At 36.7% G+C, this 18,762-nt stretch overlaps 1 protein-coding gene and 1 long non-coding RNA gene across 4 annotated transcripts in view; one reads left to right on the forward strand and one right to left on the reverse strand.

Annotated features, from left to right (window-relative positions):
- The window catches only part of LOC107994002 (muscle-specific protein 300 kDa), a 78,467-nt gene that overhangs the window by 41,516 nt on the left and 18,189 nt on the right, over positions 1–18,762 (forward strand). The window contains exons 28-38 of one of the 3 annotated variants that reach the window (XM_062087258.1): positions 30–680; positions 790–1,391; positions 4,132–4,774; positions 5,162–5,500; positions 5,641–5,946; positions 6,100–6,251; positions 13,605–14,415; positions 14,703–14,861; positions 14,950–15,312; positions 15,800–15,910; positions 18,000–18,642. In XM_062087258.1, the coding sequence (XP_061943242.1) occupies positions 30–680; positions 790–1,391; positions 4,132–4,774; positions 5,162–5,500; positions 5,641–5,946; positions 6,100–6,251; positions 13,605–14,415; positions 14,703–14,861; positions 14,950–15,312; positions 15,800–15,910; positions 18,000–18,110 (4,248 nt within the window). In that variant the 3' untranslated portion in view covers positions 18,111–18,642. Of the gene's footprint in view, positions 1–29; positions 681–789; positions 1,392–4,131; positions 4,775–5,161; positions 5,501–5,640; positions 5,947–6,099; positions 6,252–10,626; positions 10,786–13,604; positions 14,416–14,702; positions 14,862–14,949; positions 15,313–15,799; positions 15,911–17,999; positions 18,643–18,762 lie in introns of those variants that run through there. The other 2 variants (XM_062087257.1, XM_062087259.1) reach the window with 2 other exon arrangements.
- Positions 6,021–9,252, reverse strand: LOC133667819 (uncharacterized). Its single transcript, XR_009833444.1, has 2 exons — positions 6,563–9,252; positions 6,021–6,357 (listed from the first exon to the last, which is right to left on the reverse strand). It is a non-coding gene; the product is annotated as an uncharacterized LOC133667819 (long non-coding RNA).

The raw sequence follows: 18,762 nt of genomic DNA on the forward strand, positions 1-18,762 counted from the left end.
CCTACGATATGTACGTTATTGAATTGCAGGCAATGTTGAAGGAAGCAGAGGGAAAACAAATGGTGATTGATACGTTGGAGAAACGAGTAGGAAACATGCAGAACGAATTAGAGTCGAACGAACAGCAACAATTAGAAAATGAAACGAAAGCTCTGCGTGGTGAACAATCTCAACTTTGCACGATTTTAACAGAGGGAATCTCGAGTGCCACGGTTGCGGCTGATGCCCGTCGTAAGTTCGAAGCTGATCTTGAGCGAGCACGAAGCTGGATCAAATCGAAGAGCAATAATTTGAAGAAATTGAGTGGTTATCTCCCTCTAAAAGCGTCGAAAGTCGAGCAAGATATCGTGCAACACGGTGAATTGGAAACTGATATCGATTCGTTCAGCGAGAAAGACCTGAACGACATATTGAAACAAGGAAACAATTTGCTGAAGGAGTGTAGCGAAGAGGATCGTGCCAGATTGAATAAGATCTTGGATGAATTGAACAAAGACTACGAGGAGCTGAAAAGTGAGGCACAAGAGAAACAAGCTGCATTGGCGGATCTTCTTCAAGGGCGAAAGGCTTTCGAGAGTGAAATAGACAAGTGCCAAAGATGGATCAATGAAGCTGAAGTTGCTACATCTTCGGATGTGAGAACTTCCAGTATTGATATTCTAAGAGAGCAACTGGCTAAGGTAGGATATATTTAAATTATACATCGATTATTTAATATATTTTTTTCATTAAATTCATTAATATTTTTATGAATATTTCTTTCAACCATCTTCCAATTTGTTGCTCCAGTACGATCGTTTGAAGAAAGAGGCAAACGAATACGCAGACGATATCGAGAAATTAATGCAACAAGGAAAATCGATTCTTCCAACCGTGACCGATGCCGATAAGCTCGAATTAAACGAACAATTGCAAAACATGAAAGAAGCTCATGGTAGAGTTGCTGGTATAATAAATGAAAGAGCCCTCGCTCTTCAAAAGAATATCGATGAAGCCGAAGAATCATTGGCACGAGTAGCTGAAGCCATTCAATACATGACAGACGTTCAGAAAGAACTTCACGAGCTTAATAAACCTATTGGTTCGCGTGTAGAAGACGTCGAGGCTATGCTGGATGCATACGAGAGAATATTGAACGATTTGAAGGCGAACAAGGCGAAATTGTCCGACTTACAGTCGATCAACGTGGCCGATCTTCATGGGGTATTAACTCAGCAGGATGATCTCATGAAAGCTATAGAGTCCCAAATAGCGAAACTTCGCCAGTTACTTTTGTTACGTCAACAATTCATCGCTTTGATCACAGAGATAACTACGTTCATAGCTAAATATACGGAGATCGTTCGAGATATTGAGAATTCTGGTCAGACGACGGAGGAAAAGATCAAAAGGTATTTATATTTTACGTTATCTTTTTAATTTATAAAATTAAATTAAATATATAATTCTAATCTAAAAAAAAATATGAAAGATATAAAATATAAAAAAAATATATTAAAATATATATTTTGAAGAATTTTAATTAAAAGAGTGTATGTTAAAATGCAAACGTATGTAATACATACAAATATTATAGAAATTTCTTAATATACACGTGCACTGTTGCATTGTTTGGTAAAAAAAAAAATTTTTATTTGTGAAAAAGGAAAATTTTATTCACCATTCATTTATTTTTAACATTTTTAAAAATTTAATTACGAAATTTGATATATTTATTTTCTTTATGCTTATTTTTTTCTTCTTATATATAAAAATATATTTCAAATATTTATAAAATATAAAAATATATATAAAAGGTAAAATGTAAAAAATAAAATTCACATCTACATAAAAATTGACAGAATTTAATATTATGTATAAAATAATACGATATATATTAGAGAAAGAAAGAAAATTCAATTTTTAATACCCGTGGCGCCATCTCGCGGATGGACGCTAGAAGCTCCGACTTGCTACGCGGGTTACAGAACAGGTAAGGAGGTATTCGTGACGTCACAAATAAAAAAGGAAAGCAACATTGTGCAAGAAGGATAGATAATAATAATGCGCACTACCATTTGCGCATGCGCAGTAACATTTTCTAACATCTCGAGAATACTACATAGAAAATTAATCGATTATTTATTTTTTACGCAAAATTTCTCTACTTTTAAGATCGCATATCAAAGTTAGAACCTCAAGCAACTTTCTCATATAAATTTTAGTACGATTTTCTTCTTAATTAATTATTTATTAATGATTAATGCGTTATATATATATATATATAGAAAGAAAGAAAATTCAATTTTTAATACCCGTGGCGCCATCTCGCGGATGAACGCTGGAAGCTTCGACTTGTTACGCGGGTTACAGAACAGGTAAGGAGGTATTCGTGACGTCACAAATAAAAAAGGAAAGCAACATTGTGCAAGAAGGATGGATAATAATAATGCGCACTACCATTTGCGCATGCGCAGTAACATTTTCTAACATCTCGAGAATACTACATAGAAAATTAATCGATTATTCATTTTTTACGCAAAATTTCTTTACTTTTAAGATCGCATATCAAAGCTAGAACTTCAAGCAATTTTCTCATATAAATTTTAGTATGATTCTCTTCTTAATTAATTATTTATTAATGATTAATGCGTCGTGTACGGATTGACGTAACCGATATCCAATACATTATTCGCTAATTTCACATTATTACAAGATTTATTTATAAATATGAATATATACATCAGAAACGTTGCTTCTTCCGCTATATTCACATACAATTTTTATTCATAATTTTATTCTCGTTTGAAGAAATAAATTGATTGTTTGCTACTCGGACATAGATCGAGAATTTACGATTGAGACATTCTCCATGATTATCGTTAATAATTAATTAATTAAAAGGAATTTCTTAGTAAAATTAATACATGAAACTTGCTTAAGATTCTATCTTTGAGATTCAAGCTTAAAAGTGTAGAAATTTTCAATAAAAAACCAGAAATTAATTAATTTTCCATGTAGTGTGTTCGATATATTGAAATGTGTTACTACGCATGCGCGAAATTAGATCGAATTCGTGACCGAGTAACAAAGAATCAATTTATTCCTTCAAATAAGAACAAAATTATGAATAAAAATTATATGTGAATATAGCAGAAGAAAGAACGTTTCTAACGTATATATTTATATTTATAAATAAATCTTATAATAATATAAAATTAGCGAATAATGTATTGGATGTCGGTTGCGTCAGCCCATACACGACGCATTAATCATTAATAAATAATTAATTAAGAAGAAAATCATACTAAAATTTATATGAGAAAGTTGCTTGAGGTTCTAACTTTGATATGCGATCTTAAAAGTAGAGAAATTTTGCGTAAAAAATGAATAATGGATTAATTTTCTATGTAGTATTCTTGATATGTTAGAAAATGTTACTGCGCATGCGCAAATGGTGGCGCGCGTTTATTCTCTATCTTTCTCACACAATATTGCTTTCCTTTTTTATTTGTGACGTCACGAATACCTCCTTGCCTGTTCTGTAACCCGCGTAGCAAGTCGGAGCTTCCAGCGTCCATCCGCGAGATGGCGCCACGGGTATCAAAATCATTTATTTATCGCTTTCCTATAATTTATAAGCTTTTCTCACAATATTTTATTAAAATTAAGAATAAAAGTAAAACACGAAAGTGAAAATTTCATGATATTTAGAAATATTTGTTTGAAAAAAAAAAAGAAAAGTAAAAAATGCAAAGATATATTTTTATATATTTTATATATTTATTATATATATTTATTATATATATTTTATATAATTATTTATTAATTAATTATTTATTATATATATTTTATATATTTTTAAAAAGATATATAAATTATGTAAATTATAAAAATAATATAAAAATATGAAAATATATGCAAAATATATTACGATATAGATATATTATGACAAATAATATGTATATACATATATATATATGATTCGCAATAGAAAAATAATAATAAAAATAATAAAATAATAATTACATAATTAATTGAATATGTATATAATTTTATATAAATATAACATTATAGAAATATATATATAATTTGGAAAATTTAAAAAATTACAGATCATTTTTTTAAATACTTCTATTTTCAATTTTTCAGGTACGACGATGCAATTCTGAAGATCCAAGAATGCGAAGCTACCCTCGCCAGTGCAACGGACAAAGGTCAACAAATCGCAGCAGAAGGCTCAACTGTGGATAGAAACAATATAACAGAACAACTGCAATCTCTGAAACAACAATTACAAGGTCTAAGAAGAGCTGTAGAAACTCAAAGGGAGCAACACGAATTGGCAGCAGCGGAACACAAGAGACTGGCGAACGAATTGGCTGAGATTCTCGATTGGTTAGAAGACAAAGAGAAAGAAGTGAAATCTAGACCTCTTTTAGAAAGAGATCCAATCAGTGTGGAAGCAGAATTGCAAAAACATAACGAGCTCTGCGATGCAGTCAACGAGCATCTCGATAGAATCAGAAATTTAAAGAATTCTGTTCCCCACGAAGAAGGAATGCCTGGTTCGTTGAAGGAAATGCTGAGCGAGGCTGTCTCTTTGTTGACCTCTTTGCCCAGAGAAATGGAGGAACGTGGAAATTATTTGGAGAGCAATATGAAGCTGAGACAAGAGTATGCTGCTCTTACCGAGAAACTTCGAAGTTGGGTTCGAGAGGCAGAGATTCGATTGGAAAGTGACAAGGATGGACTCGATTTCGAGAACATCCTGAGCGATCTCGAGGAGCACAAGGTTTGTATATCGATAATTTATGATAATTTAGAGTAATGTATTGATTGGGATACGTTAATTGTTTAAAAATAAATACTTTTGACAGAAATCTAAAACTATAATCATTCAAGTATCACGTTTTGCAAATATAATCTGGTTATGACAGTTTATTGATAATAAATAAGCGATGGATCTACTAGTTAAATTAAAGTAATCCATCTTTCGATTAAAAATACAAATTCATAATAAAATCACGGTTATTCTAAAACTGTTATTCCATATACAAAATCATAAAAAAATAAAGTTAATTTGAAATAGCTCAACGATATTATCTAATATTACAGTTTAACTACTTTTCAAAATAAAGAATTCTCTTTATCGTTAACACGGACGGATCGTATTTTGCAGATCTACTTCAGCAGCGAGCCATCGATTCGCGAATTGGTGTCTCAGCAAATTCAGCAAGCCGGTGATAAAATTTGGCCTTCGTTGAACACGTCCGAACAGGAGGAGTTAAGCGCGGAACAACAACAGCACACTCAATTATTGAAAAACACGTTGAACACGGCGAAATCTCAACGCGCCAGGTTGGAACAAGGCGCTGAAACGTGGAGGGATTACACGCAAACTTTAGAACGAGTCCGAGCTGTGATAGCGAGGAGCAGATTCACCGACGAGCCTGTCACGACTCTGGCTGGACTGCAATTTAACATCCAGAAGATCACGCACGCGCTCAATGACATACAGGTTAGTCGATAATCGTGACGTCTGTTTGCCGTGGAAATTACACAAGTCAATCCGCATCGTGTTCTCGTAATTCGTTCAACGTAATAATAATTAAACGTCGAGAGATAAATTTTTTCTCTTTTTCGTCTCTCTCAATACAGAATCAACAATTCGAATTGGATCTATTGATCGAACGCAGTCAAGAAGTGCTTCGATTGGCCGACGCTAATAACAAGAAAACGATAGAGGCGCAGATTTCTGAGATCAGTGCGGAATGGAAAGAGTTGGTTTCCGGGCTGGAAGGGCGAAGGGATGCTCTCGAGGCGTTGTCCAAGCATTGGGAAGATCTGGAGGCACAATGGTCGCTTATCGAGACTAAAGTAACTGCTATCGAGGAGAAGGGCAAACTTTTGGACACTGTGGTTCGTTCCAAGCAACATTTGTACGACACCATCAAATCACTACATGTAAGTGTCATGCGTAATATTTATTTAATATACTTGAGAAAGGAATAAAAGTTAAGAATAAATAAATTGTATCGTATCGTGTGAAGTATTTTATTTTATTTGTAATTCACAATATGTATTATTTTATTAATTTTAATCTTTATTTGTGTATAGGAGTTGGTAACGGAAGCGGAGAAATTGAAACCGATGGCAGCAGAAGTGAAAGCTTTATCAGGACCTGTTCTAGCATATCTGGCTGCCTTCACAGAGGCTCCAGCTCATGCTCTCGAGGAAAAGCTGAATAAATTGCAGAATTCCGTCGAATCGTGAGTGAAAATGCATTTTATTGTAATGTCGCACTGCCGAAGACACTGCCATCAGTGTCATCAAACTATCTCTTGAACGGGTTTCTTTCGAAGTCGAGGTAATTTCCTGTAAATAATTCACAAATATCGATTAGTATTAAATCATTGTTCGTGTTAACTTTTTTACAGAAACGTTATTTATCCGTAATCTTTTGTTTCTTTTTTGTAGGAAATATTTCACGATACAGTTTTACAAAGATATAACTTTTATCGATTACTGGATAATTTGTTGGATATTTTTTTTTTTTAATTTCGTTAAAAGGCTTCGTAACTTGTTAAAATATCATTCCAAATTTATTCGATAAATTGCTTCATATTTTTCTATCGCCATTTCTTTTTTCATTATCAAATTAACGCGAGATAATTTATCTTTTCCTTTTTTCTTTGATTCAAAACAGAATTAATTATCCATCGTCCCGTTAAATTGCGGAATCATCGACGAAGGGATCATGCAGTGCGCTTGAGTGCGATTTCAACGCATGTGCATGCGTGTGTATATATGTTCGTGTCTTGCTTATGCATATTACCATCCCCTTGGGAAGGTAATATCCGCTTCCCCCATTCTTTCATACTTTTTGTTTCAGGTTATCTTCGCATCGAAAATATAATTCAATTTATTATATAAATAACTCCTCGTCACAATTTTTACTTTTACACGTTAATTTACTTATTTACAGCCGCCAAACCGTTTAATTATTTTAATTTGTAATCCGTAAATTTTGAATTTATTCGTCGAAAGTTCGTTCATCTTACGCACGTTTATGTTCTCTTCCCCTCGTCGAGGGGAAACACTTGATTTCGAAGAGAAGTTGATTTCGAATTTTGTCATACGTTCGTCGAGTAAACGACGAATAGAAAAGGAGAAGTAGTAAAGAATAGAAATAGACGTGGAAGAAAAGGAAAGGACACGAGTAAGGTTTCTCGATAGCGATAGATTCTTCATGGATTACGAGGTGTATCGATTTAGCATGCATTACGTGTTCCACTGTGTTCCATCATACCCAAATTAATCCCATGACGTAATTAGACCTTGTAAATTATTGTGCATCGTTTATCAGAATACACGTTGCGTCATAAAATTAATATCAAGAAACGAAGATTATAATATCATAGACTTGAAATTGATCGCATCGCAGATTAATATTTTAACCAATTAAAAGAAAAAAAAAGAGGGAGAGAAAGAGAAAAAGAGGGATTTCGCATTATTTAATTACGATAATAGGATCGAGGATATAATCTACAATTATTATTTCAATCAACAGTCTTCCTTTTTCAATTCAGATTCCATTGAATTCTACGATATAAATAGAGTTTCTTCTCGTTTTCTCATAATTGAGTTGTCTTCGAAATTGAAACTTTATTCACGATGCTCGTTAAATTTTCAAAAAGAAAATATTTTATATAGATTTCTTTCGAATTTAAGGAACATTGACGTGTTCATCGTCCACTGGTTTCTTTGCACAATAATTCTTAACCAAAAATTCATTTCGCGAAACTTTGTAAAAAGTTTTTAATTATTTATCTACCTAATAATTCGGTTATCTTTCGTACAAAAAACTCATTCACTCTATCCATATTATTATACGTAAAACGTAACTCATTCTTAACCCAATATCGAAATTTCAAAATTTCAAAAAAATAAAACCAAAGGAGGAGAAAACGATAGCTCGAAGAATGCCAAGGCCGCCGTACCACACCCACGCGTCCAATCCATTCGTTCGAGTGTCAAATCAAAACTCGTCGAAAAAGGGGAGGGGGGGAGGAAATAACGAAGTGGAAACGAAAGGGACGAAAAACAAGGATAATTTCGAAAAATTTCTTCGTATCTCTTGACGAACAATCCGAATCCTACTTCCACTTACGAACAATAACTCTGTTTGTAAACACGTTGCGCCGGATTGCGCAACGCGTATCCCGTAATTCCGCGCACAGGCGACATCGGGTCATTAATCGACATTAGGTAATCCTCTCCGCATTTCCATCGATTCGTGTGATCCTCACGCGAGCGACTCTATTATACCGTTTCTCGAACACGGAGGAAAAACACGCCACAGCGGGGGAAAGATAGCAGGGTCTCGTTTCGGGAAAAAGGGGTTGCCACCAACCCCGAACTTATCACCCCTCTCCTTGGTCGATCGAATTCACCACTAAATATAGATTTGACCAAGGAAAAGTGAAGCGACCGCCGCACGTTGGCCCGCTTCACAATTTCATGGCGTAATATCCGCGGAGTTGGGTTTGCACGGCCAGTCATCATTCGTACGCGGCGACGCACACACGAAATAAAAGTATGACGGGAGTTTCACGTCGCTAAGTTGCCGAGGCTGGATTCGCGTGTCGTTTTCAGCTTATTAAACAATCATCGTTGGCTGGCTACATCGAGTCGCCGAGTCGTTAACGTGACATTGACGGTGTAACAGTGGTGTTACAGCGATTTGCTTGGCGAAAATAAATAGTGATTTTTCTTTTTTTTTCTTTTTTTTTTCCTTTTTTTCTTGAAAAAGCTCGAGTCACGACATTTATAACGTCGAATTAAATTCAAGATCCGTGCTCGAGTAATTAAATAACGACGTTGTGAACAGGATCGGGTTAAATTCGTGGAATAAGTGATTCGAGTGAACATACATAGGTCAAAAGTGTGGCTTTCAGTGAGTTATAAATATAATTGAATTGTGCAGTGCTTCGTTTCGAAGTGATATTGCGGTGAGGTTGCTTTGCGCGAATTTCTTTTCCTCTTTTATTGATTTCTCTCGATATCGAGGATTAACATCGCGAACGAGTCGTTATCGAGCACGTTGAAGCGGTTGCCGAGCTGTGCAAGAGTTGTGGAAACGCCGGGCCGGAAAGTGCGTGGACGCAGTGCCGGCACCTGATGGTCAACGGGCACGGAATGTCGATTGACAGTACGTAACGATGAAAATTTTCACGAGTGTTATAAGGTTTATTGGGTTAGCGGGATTGTACACGGTTATTGGCTTAAATATTATGACCGTGTCAGCCCTTGTGGCCTCTCTCTATCAGCAATCGATACCGAGGCGGAAACGTGTTTCGGTGCAGCACGTGTCTCTCGGCGTTAGCCTCGCTGCAGTGTAGCAAAGAAATATTCTTGAATCCGGGTGTTCTCGTGTGAGAATAATAGTACGACAGTGACTGTTCAATTTCTTTTTTTTTTTCTTTTTTTGCTTTTTCTTTTCTCTCTTTCTCCCCCCTCCCTCTCCCCTCTTTCTCTTCCTCCCTCCCTCCCTCCCTCCCTCCCCTTTCTCTCTCTCTCTCTCTCTCTCTAGAAAATCGATGGATTGTTGAATTTTATATGGTGACTTTTGAGATAGAAATGAAATCTCTATTATGAACGTAAATGTGACAGATACGCGGTTTGATTATCTTCGTTATTATATGTTTACTTATGCTCTCGAAAAAATCAAGTTTTTTTTTGCAGTAATGATTCACGTCTAGATTTTAAAAATAATTTTGGTATCGATTTATTTATTATATTTATCGTAGATAGGATTGATCATTTCTTCGTAATCTCATCATTCGCTTCCCGTTATTTCGTATTTTGTTCGTTTTATGTAATCATTCATCCAGTTGATTCATCTCAATGACGAAGTTGTGCTTGAACGAGAACATAAATTTTACAACTTAACTCCCACGGTCTACGGATACGATAAACCCTAGTTTGATAGATTCTGAAGGATTATTCAACTGTGTCACGAATCTCAAAATCGCTCTGACCCGAACAAAGCGAAAAACAGCAACAAAGTTTATATCCAATTTCAGTACACGTGATTCTAATTTTCACGCGAATTCCAACGATTATATTAATTCGCTCGATACTTGTTCCGAAAAATTCAAATACATAATACGCGAAAATGGATCGAAATCTTTATTATACAACGTATTGCAACATCACACGCAATCCCTCGATCCACATTGTAATATCGAATCACCGATTGCCAAAAGACATTAGAAACAAACATGATGACAAAAATCTTCGAGCCAATGAACTCGACTCGGGGGAGTGTGTTCTTCTTTTCCAACGATGAAGAGAAAGACGAAGACCACGACGAAAATTAGGACGAACACGAACACGAGGACAAAGACGAAAATGAAGACGAAGAGGAAGAGGAAAAAGAAGCGGATAAGCTACATTATTCTTAGGAACCGGCGTACGCCGCTTTTCGGCTGTCGTCGATTTTCGTTCCTATCCGTCTTGGCGAGCGTTTCGTGCTAAGCCGCATGCGTCGCGGCGCCTGGCCAAGACGAAAATTCAAAGCTAACGCTATTACGCCCTTCTAATAACGTTTCGAACCGCGAACGCTGCTGTTTAGCTTGATCGTGCCGCGCCATACTGTTATCCGATAATATATTCACGGCGAATTTTTCATATATCTCACGCGATCAAAAGAAGAACGATCACCCTCGAACCAGGCAGGGAAGAACGAGATTTTGTCGAGGAATCGATTCGATCACGATCGACGATTTTATTACTCGATTGGTACGATTTTTATTAACGTTGAATCTTACATTATATTGATAAATCTTTCCTTTTTTTTCTTTTTTTTTTATCGAGCGTTTCTTCGAACATCGAGAACATTGTTCTTTTATTCCGTTTCAAAAGAGTAGATAAATTTAGGTGGATAAAGAAAAGGAAGTTTTGAATATGTGATGGAATATTTTAATAGTGGAACGCATAGTAGGTTACTATTGATATATCTTGAGTGTACTTGGTGGTTAGATATCTAAAAAGTGGATCATTCTATTGGTGTTACGAAAATAATCTCGGCGAACACGATGATGTTACTCTGTGATGTTGCCGGAGCACGTTGGCTCGAGTCACATCCCCGCATAAGGATATTACGTCACATGGATACACTTCCGGAATTCGCTGTCGATCGTGATATCTCGGGGGCAATGACAAAAACATTAAAAATATCTCAAAATCGAAATTCAATATTGACAATCCTGCAATTCGAAGGAAGTGTAACTCGAAAGATTCGAATCGATCAAACGAATTCAAACGAATTATAAGAATGTTTCGACGAATTAATCGAACGTATCTGATTAAATTAATTTCAATAGATTGCATTCTCATATTTTCGGGAATATATCGAAAGTGAATAAAAGAATTTCGTGAAACGTGACTAATCGAGCGATCTCTTCTTTATTTAATTTCGTGTTAGTCAGCGCGATATAGAGCGTAACGTGTTTCGCAAATTTCTCGTTTCGTCTCGAAAATACCACAACCGTCGAGTGGTGATTGCACCTTGTGTTAAACTTCGTTCATTATTAGCTGCGATGATGTCATCGCGAAAAGAAACGCGGTACGAAACTTGACATTGACATCGTCAGCCTTCCACATATATCGAAATTCCACTTCCAATGGACAATACACGTTAAACTCTTCTCAATTTTTATTTACAAATGGCATTGAATAAAAATATTATTTACCATTCAACATTAAAGATAAAACAGCATTGCTAAATTCATCGTTTTAAAAAGATTTCAATTTCTGGTTAAATTATCATAGTTCGAGTTATCGTAATTAAGATGATTTTCAATGTTTTTTTCTATTTTTTTTTTTCGTTCATCTGTTGTTAAATTTGATCGTAATATTTTTTTGTAGGTGATCAATAGATGGTTTATGAGTAATCAAAATCGCGAGTTTAATACCGACCTCATTGTTGTTCGATATAAAACACCTTGAAAACACGATATACCGGTTCGTGTTCATGTTCAAAGACGAATCCTAACAGAGCGATGACTGATTGCGACATTCCTCATGATATACTACGACGATGTTGTCATCTTTTGTGAAAATACTTGGCATCGATATACACTTGAATACATTTTAACGTAATGAGATTCAACATTATCATAATTCATTTACGAATTCTTGAGTATTAAAAGTCAATTCCTGGAATTTATTTGATATATAATATATTTATGTCGATATATCTTCGACAATATACAAGTCAGGCAATTATTTAGAAAGGCTATAATAGTTATGAATCTAACTATTATCATAAGAAACGAAGAATACGAAGAACGAATAGATATAGAAAATGAATAAAAAATATTTCGATAAATCATTGACGAAAGAATAATTCAAATTCCGACAACTAACCAACAGACTTCTTACAAATCTTTAACGTATCTTCGTCATGCATTTCTCAACTAAAATACAAAGATTGGCATATCAGTATCATTAAAAATCACTAAAAAGAAGATATTAACATAAAAAAATAATAATTCCAATTCTGACAAGTTCAACCAATCGACTTCAAATTTCCAAAACATCTCTTCATCATCTATCCCGACTATCGGTCATTAAAATAATGAGAACAGACAGCGAAATTGGCGAATACGAATTACTGGAAAGAAAAAGAAACATTGTTCATTAACAAAAGAACAATTCCAATTCCGACAAGTAACCAACCGGCTCCTCAACACAACCGCGCACATATAGTTCGTCTACTTTTAGCCAAAGCGTCCTCTGCTCTGGCTGGAATGAAGCCAGCTAGCTACAGCTGAACCAGCGACACGCATTTCCGATTCTAATTTCGTCCTACCTCCGTACCACGTACAATTCCTCGTGTTCGATCGATCCGTCGTATCCTCGGCTTTTTCTTCTTTCACCTCGTGTTCCTTCGTCAACCTATGCCCTACAAATCCAACGGGGCGCCGCGATGATCGCCACGTTGGCACGCATTATTGGAGACCCGTAGGCCAAAGGAAATATGCTAAATTCTATTTTTACGCCTGGCCTCCGTGCACAACCACGCCGCTAACGGGCAAATCGTTTTTCCGTTAGTAAGGTAGTGACCACGGACTCGCCGACGGTCACGTTGGTATCCTGTCGGTTTTGCGAACACGTAAAACTTCCGGTCGTGCCGTAAATGTGTCCGTCAATTCGAGAACTCGTAAATTGTTGCTGTTCCAAGCTTCTTTGACCAGCCAGAGTTTTTAAAATTGTTCAACATCGAACGATTGTCCATCTATTCAGTCTTTAATTTCTTCTCGAGTTTAATTTAAAATATGATAAATATAATTTGACATCGTTCGTGAGATTCGACGTACGATTTTAAAAGACTTTTAATAAAAGGAAAACAGAACAGGAATCTATCGGTCCTTGTTTTAAACTTTGATCTCTCCGAGTTTAGCACAACTTCGTCCCAATTATCATTTCATAATCACGGTGCGAATATAGGCTCATAGGTTCTCTCGACCTCGAAGAAATCGCGAATCAGAGATTAACAGAAAAATATTTGCACACGAGAGAGATACAGTAGCGAATCAGAGGGAATCGATTTGCAGGCTCATCGATACCCTGCAGACGAAATCCAAGAAGGCGGACGAGGACTTGGAGACGTTCGAAAGCACCGAGCGTGAGATCGATCAGCTGAGGAAGCGTCTGAACGAGGCGCGCGAACGCGCCTCGAACTTGTACATATTCGGGCCGGATCAGGACGCGACCGAGGAGGAGCTTGACGAGCTGCGTTGGGCTGTCGAGCAGCTCCTCGAGAGCGGGAAAAAGTTCTCAGGAAGCACTAAGGCGCGGTACCAAGCTAGCCAGCAGCTGGTCCCCAGCGATCTTGCCCAACACCTGACCGCCCTCGAACTTTGCGCCGAGGCGACAGCACAGGCCATGGAGGAGAAACAGAGGGAGCAGAAACGCGCGAGAACCGTCAGATCGGATTATCTGACCGATCTGGACGAGGTTCAAGCGTGGATCAGGCAGGCCGAGTTGAAGGTTCAGGACAGATCGATCGAGCCTGTACCTCTCAAGGACCAATTGAGGCAGGTGCAAGAGGAGTTGGGCACGATCACCGACAAGCTCGAACGATTAACGAGAAATGGCCGTACAATTGCGGAGAACACGAGGGACGACACGGAGAAACAATTGATCGACAGCACCGTTCACAACGTGACCGAACAGTTGAACCAAGTGAGGAATTGGTTGGACGAGAGGAAACAAGTGGTGGCGGATACCATTGACGCTTGGCAGAGATTCTTGTCGTTATACGAGGCCGTGAGGACGTGGACCGAGGAGAAGAGACAATTCTTGGTTGAGCCGTTGAAGCTCAGCACTCTCGTGCAGGCTAGGCAGAGGCTGCACGAATATTCGGTACGTGAGGAGGAAATGCATCGGCGGACTGTGCTTCTATAGAATTCTTATGGGAAACGGAAGAATGTGGGTTTTCGCGAATTGGTTTTGTGATTTATCGATCTTCTATTGCGTTGTTTCTAAATTTCATTATTATATACATATTGGATTGAAGAGAAATTTTTATTTCTTTAGAGTTACTTGGAAAAACTCATATTCCTCTGCGTTTCATTCGAAAAATAGAGAAATTCGATTCGTATTAACGCGAATTTTATTAATCCTTGAATCTGTTCCGCGGCTCTTTGCAGACAGCCGTGAAAAGCTGCAAACAGATCAACAAGAATCTCAGTGACATGGGTAAGGAGCTCGAGAGTATCGGTCAGGTTTGCAGCGTAGGCGACTTGCCCGAGAAATTGCTCGAAGCTGAAGAAGCTAAGGTTCAAGTCGAGGGTCAACTGTTGGAGAGGGTTGGTTTCTCTCCCGTTTTTACAAAATCTATATAGGGAAAGGAAAAGCATGCGTAAGATGAACATTGGTTCGAATTACTCGTTTCAGAACGCGCTGCTGCAAGAAACTAGCGAGGAATGGGAGCAGTGCGAGCGAAAGATGAAAGAAGTGAAAACGTGGATCGAGAAAGCGAAACAGAGTCTCGAATCACCGCAGAACAAAAAGAAACCGTTACGGGATCAGCACAGCATACGGGAGAAAATGCTGAGCGATATCGCGATACAGAAAACAAAAATCGGTATATCGATGGAAAAGCTTCAGGTTCACTTCCGGTCGGGGATCGGTGGCGATAGCCGAATCGGCGAAACGGTTGACGAGCTACTGGCCGAGTTAGACAATCTTCACGCCAACGTGAAGGAACAGACCACAGCGTTGGAGGGTTGTTTAGCTCAGATTGATCAATATCAACAGGTCAGGACTCGCTCCTGACTGGAGCTGCGTTCTTTTAAAACGTGATTACTGATCTAAGATATTAAAATGGTGAATAAGTTGATAAAACGAAGTGAAAAACATCTAAGCAATAGTTTCACTTCGCAAGTGATCACTTGTAATAAAAAAGAAAAAATGCAAGTTACACTTGTATATTTAAAAATTACAGTTATACAACTGTGAAAAAAAGAATACTATGCTTTGCTTTAAAAATGCAAAAATGTATTCAAAAAAATTACATCTTTTATAATCCAAGTGCATTTTGTACGTTGCACTTGTAAAAAAAATTGCACGTGCATAAATTTATCCGAGCAATCTGTCATCTTGCTTCGCCTATTCACCATCGAAGAAAAAAATAATATTTTTTTCGAGAAAATAATTACGTACAATTTATTTTACTCGAAGAAATAAGATCAGTAATTTTTACGATTTCGAAAAGAATGCGGCTGACATCTGTTTGTCATTCTAGGAGATACAACAGTTGAGGCAACAGATTATGCAGGTAGAGCAACAATTGAGAACAGTGCTGAGTCCGACATACCTGTCCACCGACAAGGAGAAAGCGTTGCAGGAGCAACAGGTAGGTTTGCCTTGATCCCATCTTTTTATCACCTGCACAAATGCGCTAAAGCAGCAAGTTGATTTTTTGCATCTGCTCGATACCAACTGAAGGCCACCACCAGGATTATAAAACGCGATTCTCCCTTACATGTTTTTTTCTTTTTTATTTTTTTTTTATTTTTTTTTTCTCTCTCTTCTTAAATTTGTACACGTTCGTGGTCGGGGGTAGTTTTCTGAATGATAAAATCGAATTTCTCTCTGGCATCTGCTCTCGAGACACCATGCCTGTTCTCCGTAATCTCTTAAGTGACTAACAATTAACCGTCGATCGAGCCGCATTAATCCTTAATTAATCCGCGTCAGGATGAAACGAAATTTTTATTGGCTATTCCTTTTGAAAGATATTTCTCGTGTATCTTTTAAAATTTAAGAGATTTAAAAGTAGTCAATAAAAATTTATAAAACATCAATCAGAATCTGGAAACATTTTGATGATCCATTTCTAGGATAATTTCTAATGGGAGACAGAGGTCGACGTACCTTTTTATTATTATTGTTATTATTTTATTATTATTTATTATATATATTCGAATCAAGGTGTTTCCATTGAAATCATAATCTAGATTCCTTGTCAATTCCTTATTTTAATTTTCATTTCATACATATGTATCTTTATAATTATTTTTCCTCACCTCACCAAAGCTTTTCATAATTACTCAACGCTTAACGGCTTAACATCTTTCTTTTATTAACTTTCCAACATCTCTTCACTTTCCTCTCTTTCTATCTACATTCCAAAGAAATTATATAACAATTTACATTGTATAAAACTGTTTCCAAAATTCCAAAAGAATTTCGAATTCACGTATAAAAAAAAAAAAAATTATTTTACGCTCGTTGCAAAGTTAATATCGAAATCGATCGTTCTTTCATGAAAATGATCGAACGATCGTAATAGCGCAAGCATGCTGATCATCGTGGTGGTACATCATGTTACGCGGTATTGGTTGGTATCATGCTCTTGACTAAATCTTATTACACCTGTTCTCTTCACAACCGAGAGATCAATCATACGTCACTATTCACGCACGTCTCTGCGTCTCTGTCTCTCTAGTTCTCATATAATATCCTTATATACATTCACACACATACACATATATGTTTTTTTCGTGATGGAGTTTACTTGATTTTGCTTGTTTTTCTTTGTGTAACGTCACGTGTTTCTATCTTTTTTTTATTTTCTCTTCTTTTCTCGTCGTATTTCACATTTGTCTATCTGCGTGTTTACGAGGACAATGCGATTCCGCATATTGGAATTGCACTTTTATGGCACTCTATACAATTATTTATTTATTTATTTATACAGAATTAAAAGGAAGAGACAACGAATAATCGTAATATAGTAGTCGCACAGAGATATGTAAAAGTCGCATCGTACAATATGCAAACACCTAATTGTACCAAACACTTAATTCACTTTAGGCTTTTTCCCGATCGAGTTTCTGTCTTCACAGAAAGTAGTTCGGCTGAATTTTCGTATTGTTGTTGTTCGCAATGAGATATATCTTTGCTCGTTCGATCGAGAACGAATACAGAAACGGAAGACACGCAAGAAAATCAAGTGACCTCCAAGACGTGTGTCGAGACTTGTGAGAACGCAGCGAGCACAAGTCAACGCTCCAAAAAAATTAGTCGTATTAATGATTTCTCAATAATCTGTCTCATATTCTTTGAATATTTTTTTTTCTTTCGCATTTAACTTCATATTGTTTCTTACCTTTTTCTTTTTTTTCTTTGTATTAACTTTTTTAATCCATCGCATCGGCTATTTGATTTACGATATTTTCTTTGCTGTATCCTTTCCCGTCTCCTTTAAAATATATATATATATCCATTCCACACACGTTTCACCTTTACCCTTTCTGTTTCGTTTCAATCATTGTTTAATCGCTTCAAACATCTTTCGATTCCTTATTTCTCTCCTTATTCTCATTCTTCGCTTTGGTTTCTCGGATCTCTGTCTCTCTCGATCGAAATTTCGTCCACGATCTCGTTCCATCTCGCTCGATCGCTCGGCGTGTTGTTGTTCCTTCGTTCCATTGTGATAGATTTGTCGCGAGAAGATCAAGTCGTTGCAGAGCAAAATCCAGGCGCGTACAGAGAGGTCGAAGATTCTCGCACAACGTGGCAGGCCCGATCCAGAGCCATTGGATCCATGACCAGTCTAGATAGGCGATCCAGATCGTCGAAAGCTTCGCGATACTTGTCTGGTCACTTTGTGACAATCATCATTAGCGTCGTATCCTCGCGTTCGTTTCTTTTCTCACCCGGTGCAGTTCCGCGAGTTCCATCTCGAGCGAAGGGAACGTCGAAGAAAAAAGTGGCGGAAGATTCTCTTTCAGAGAATCTGTTAGCTATGAAACATCGTCGTTCGTCCTCGTTCGAGGAATGGATACCGATTTTTAATATCTCAGGATCTTTTTTAGCGAACTTTATATTATATATATATATATTATAAAAATGTATGTACAATATATATATATCGTCTATCGTCTATATTATATTATATCGAGCAAAACTTTTTCCTAAACGTTATTGTTCGTCCAGGCATAGAGAGCAGACTTGCATTCTTATAAAAGAAAAACGAAAAAGAATAGAAAAAGAAAAACGATCGAAAATATGTTATTATTTCAAAAAAGAGAGAATAAAAAGCCCTCTTTGTTGCAAAAAAAAAAAAATAAAAAATAAAAATCGTGTGTTTCTTTGCGAGCCAAACCATCGCTGATCATAACGTTAATCTAGCATACGTGCATATACTAAAATTACCTAAAGAAAAAAAAAGAAATCTTTAAAATTCCATAACAATCCGTT

The sequence above is a fragment of the Apis cerana genome, linkage group LG1 (genome assembly GCF_029169275.1).
Source record: "Apis cerana isolate GH-2021 linkage group LG1, AcerK_1.0, whole genome shotgun sequence".
Lineage (NCBI taxonomy): Eukaryota > Metazoa > Arthropoda > Insecta > Hymenoptera > Apidae > Apis > Apis cerana.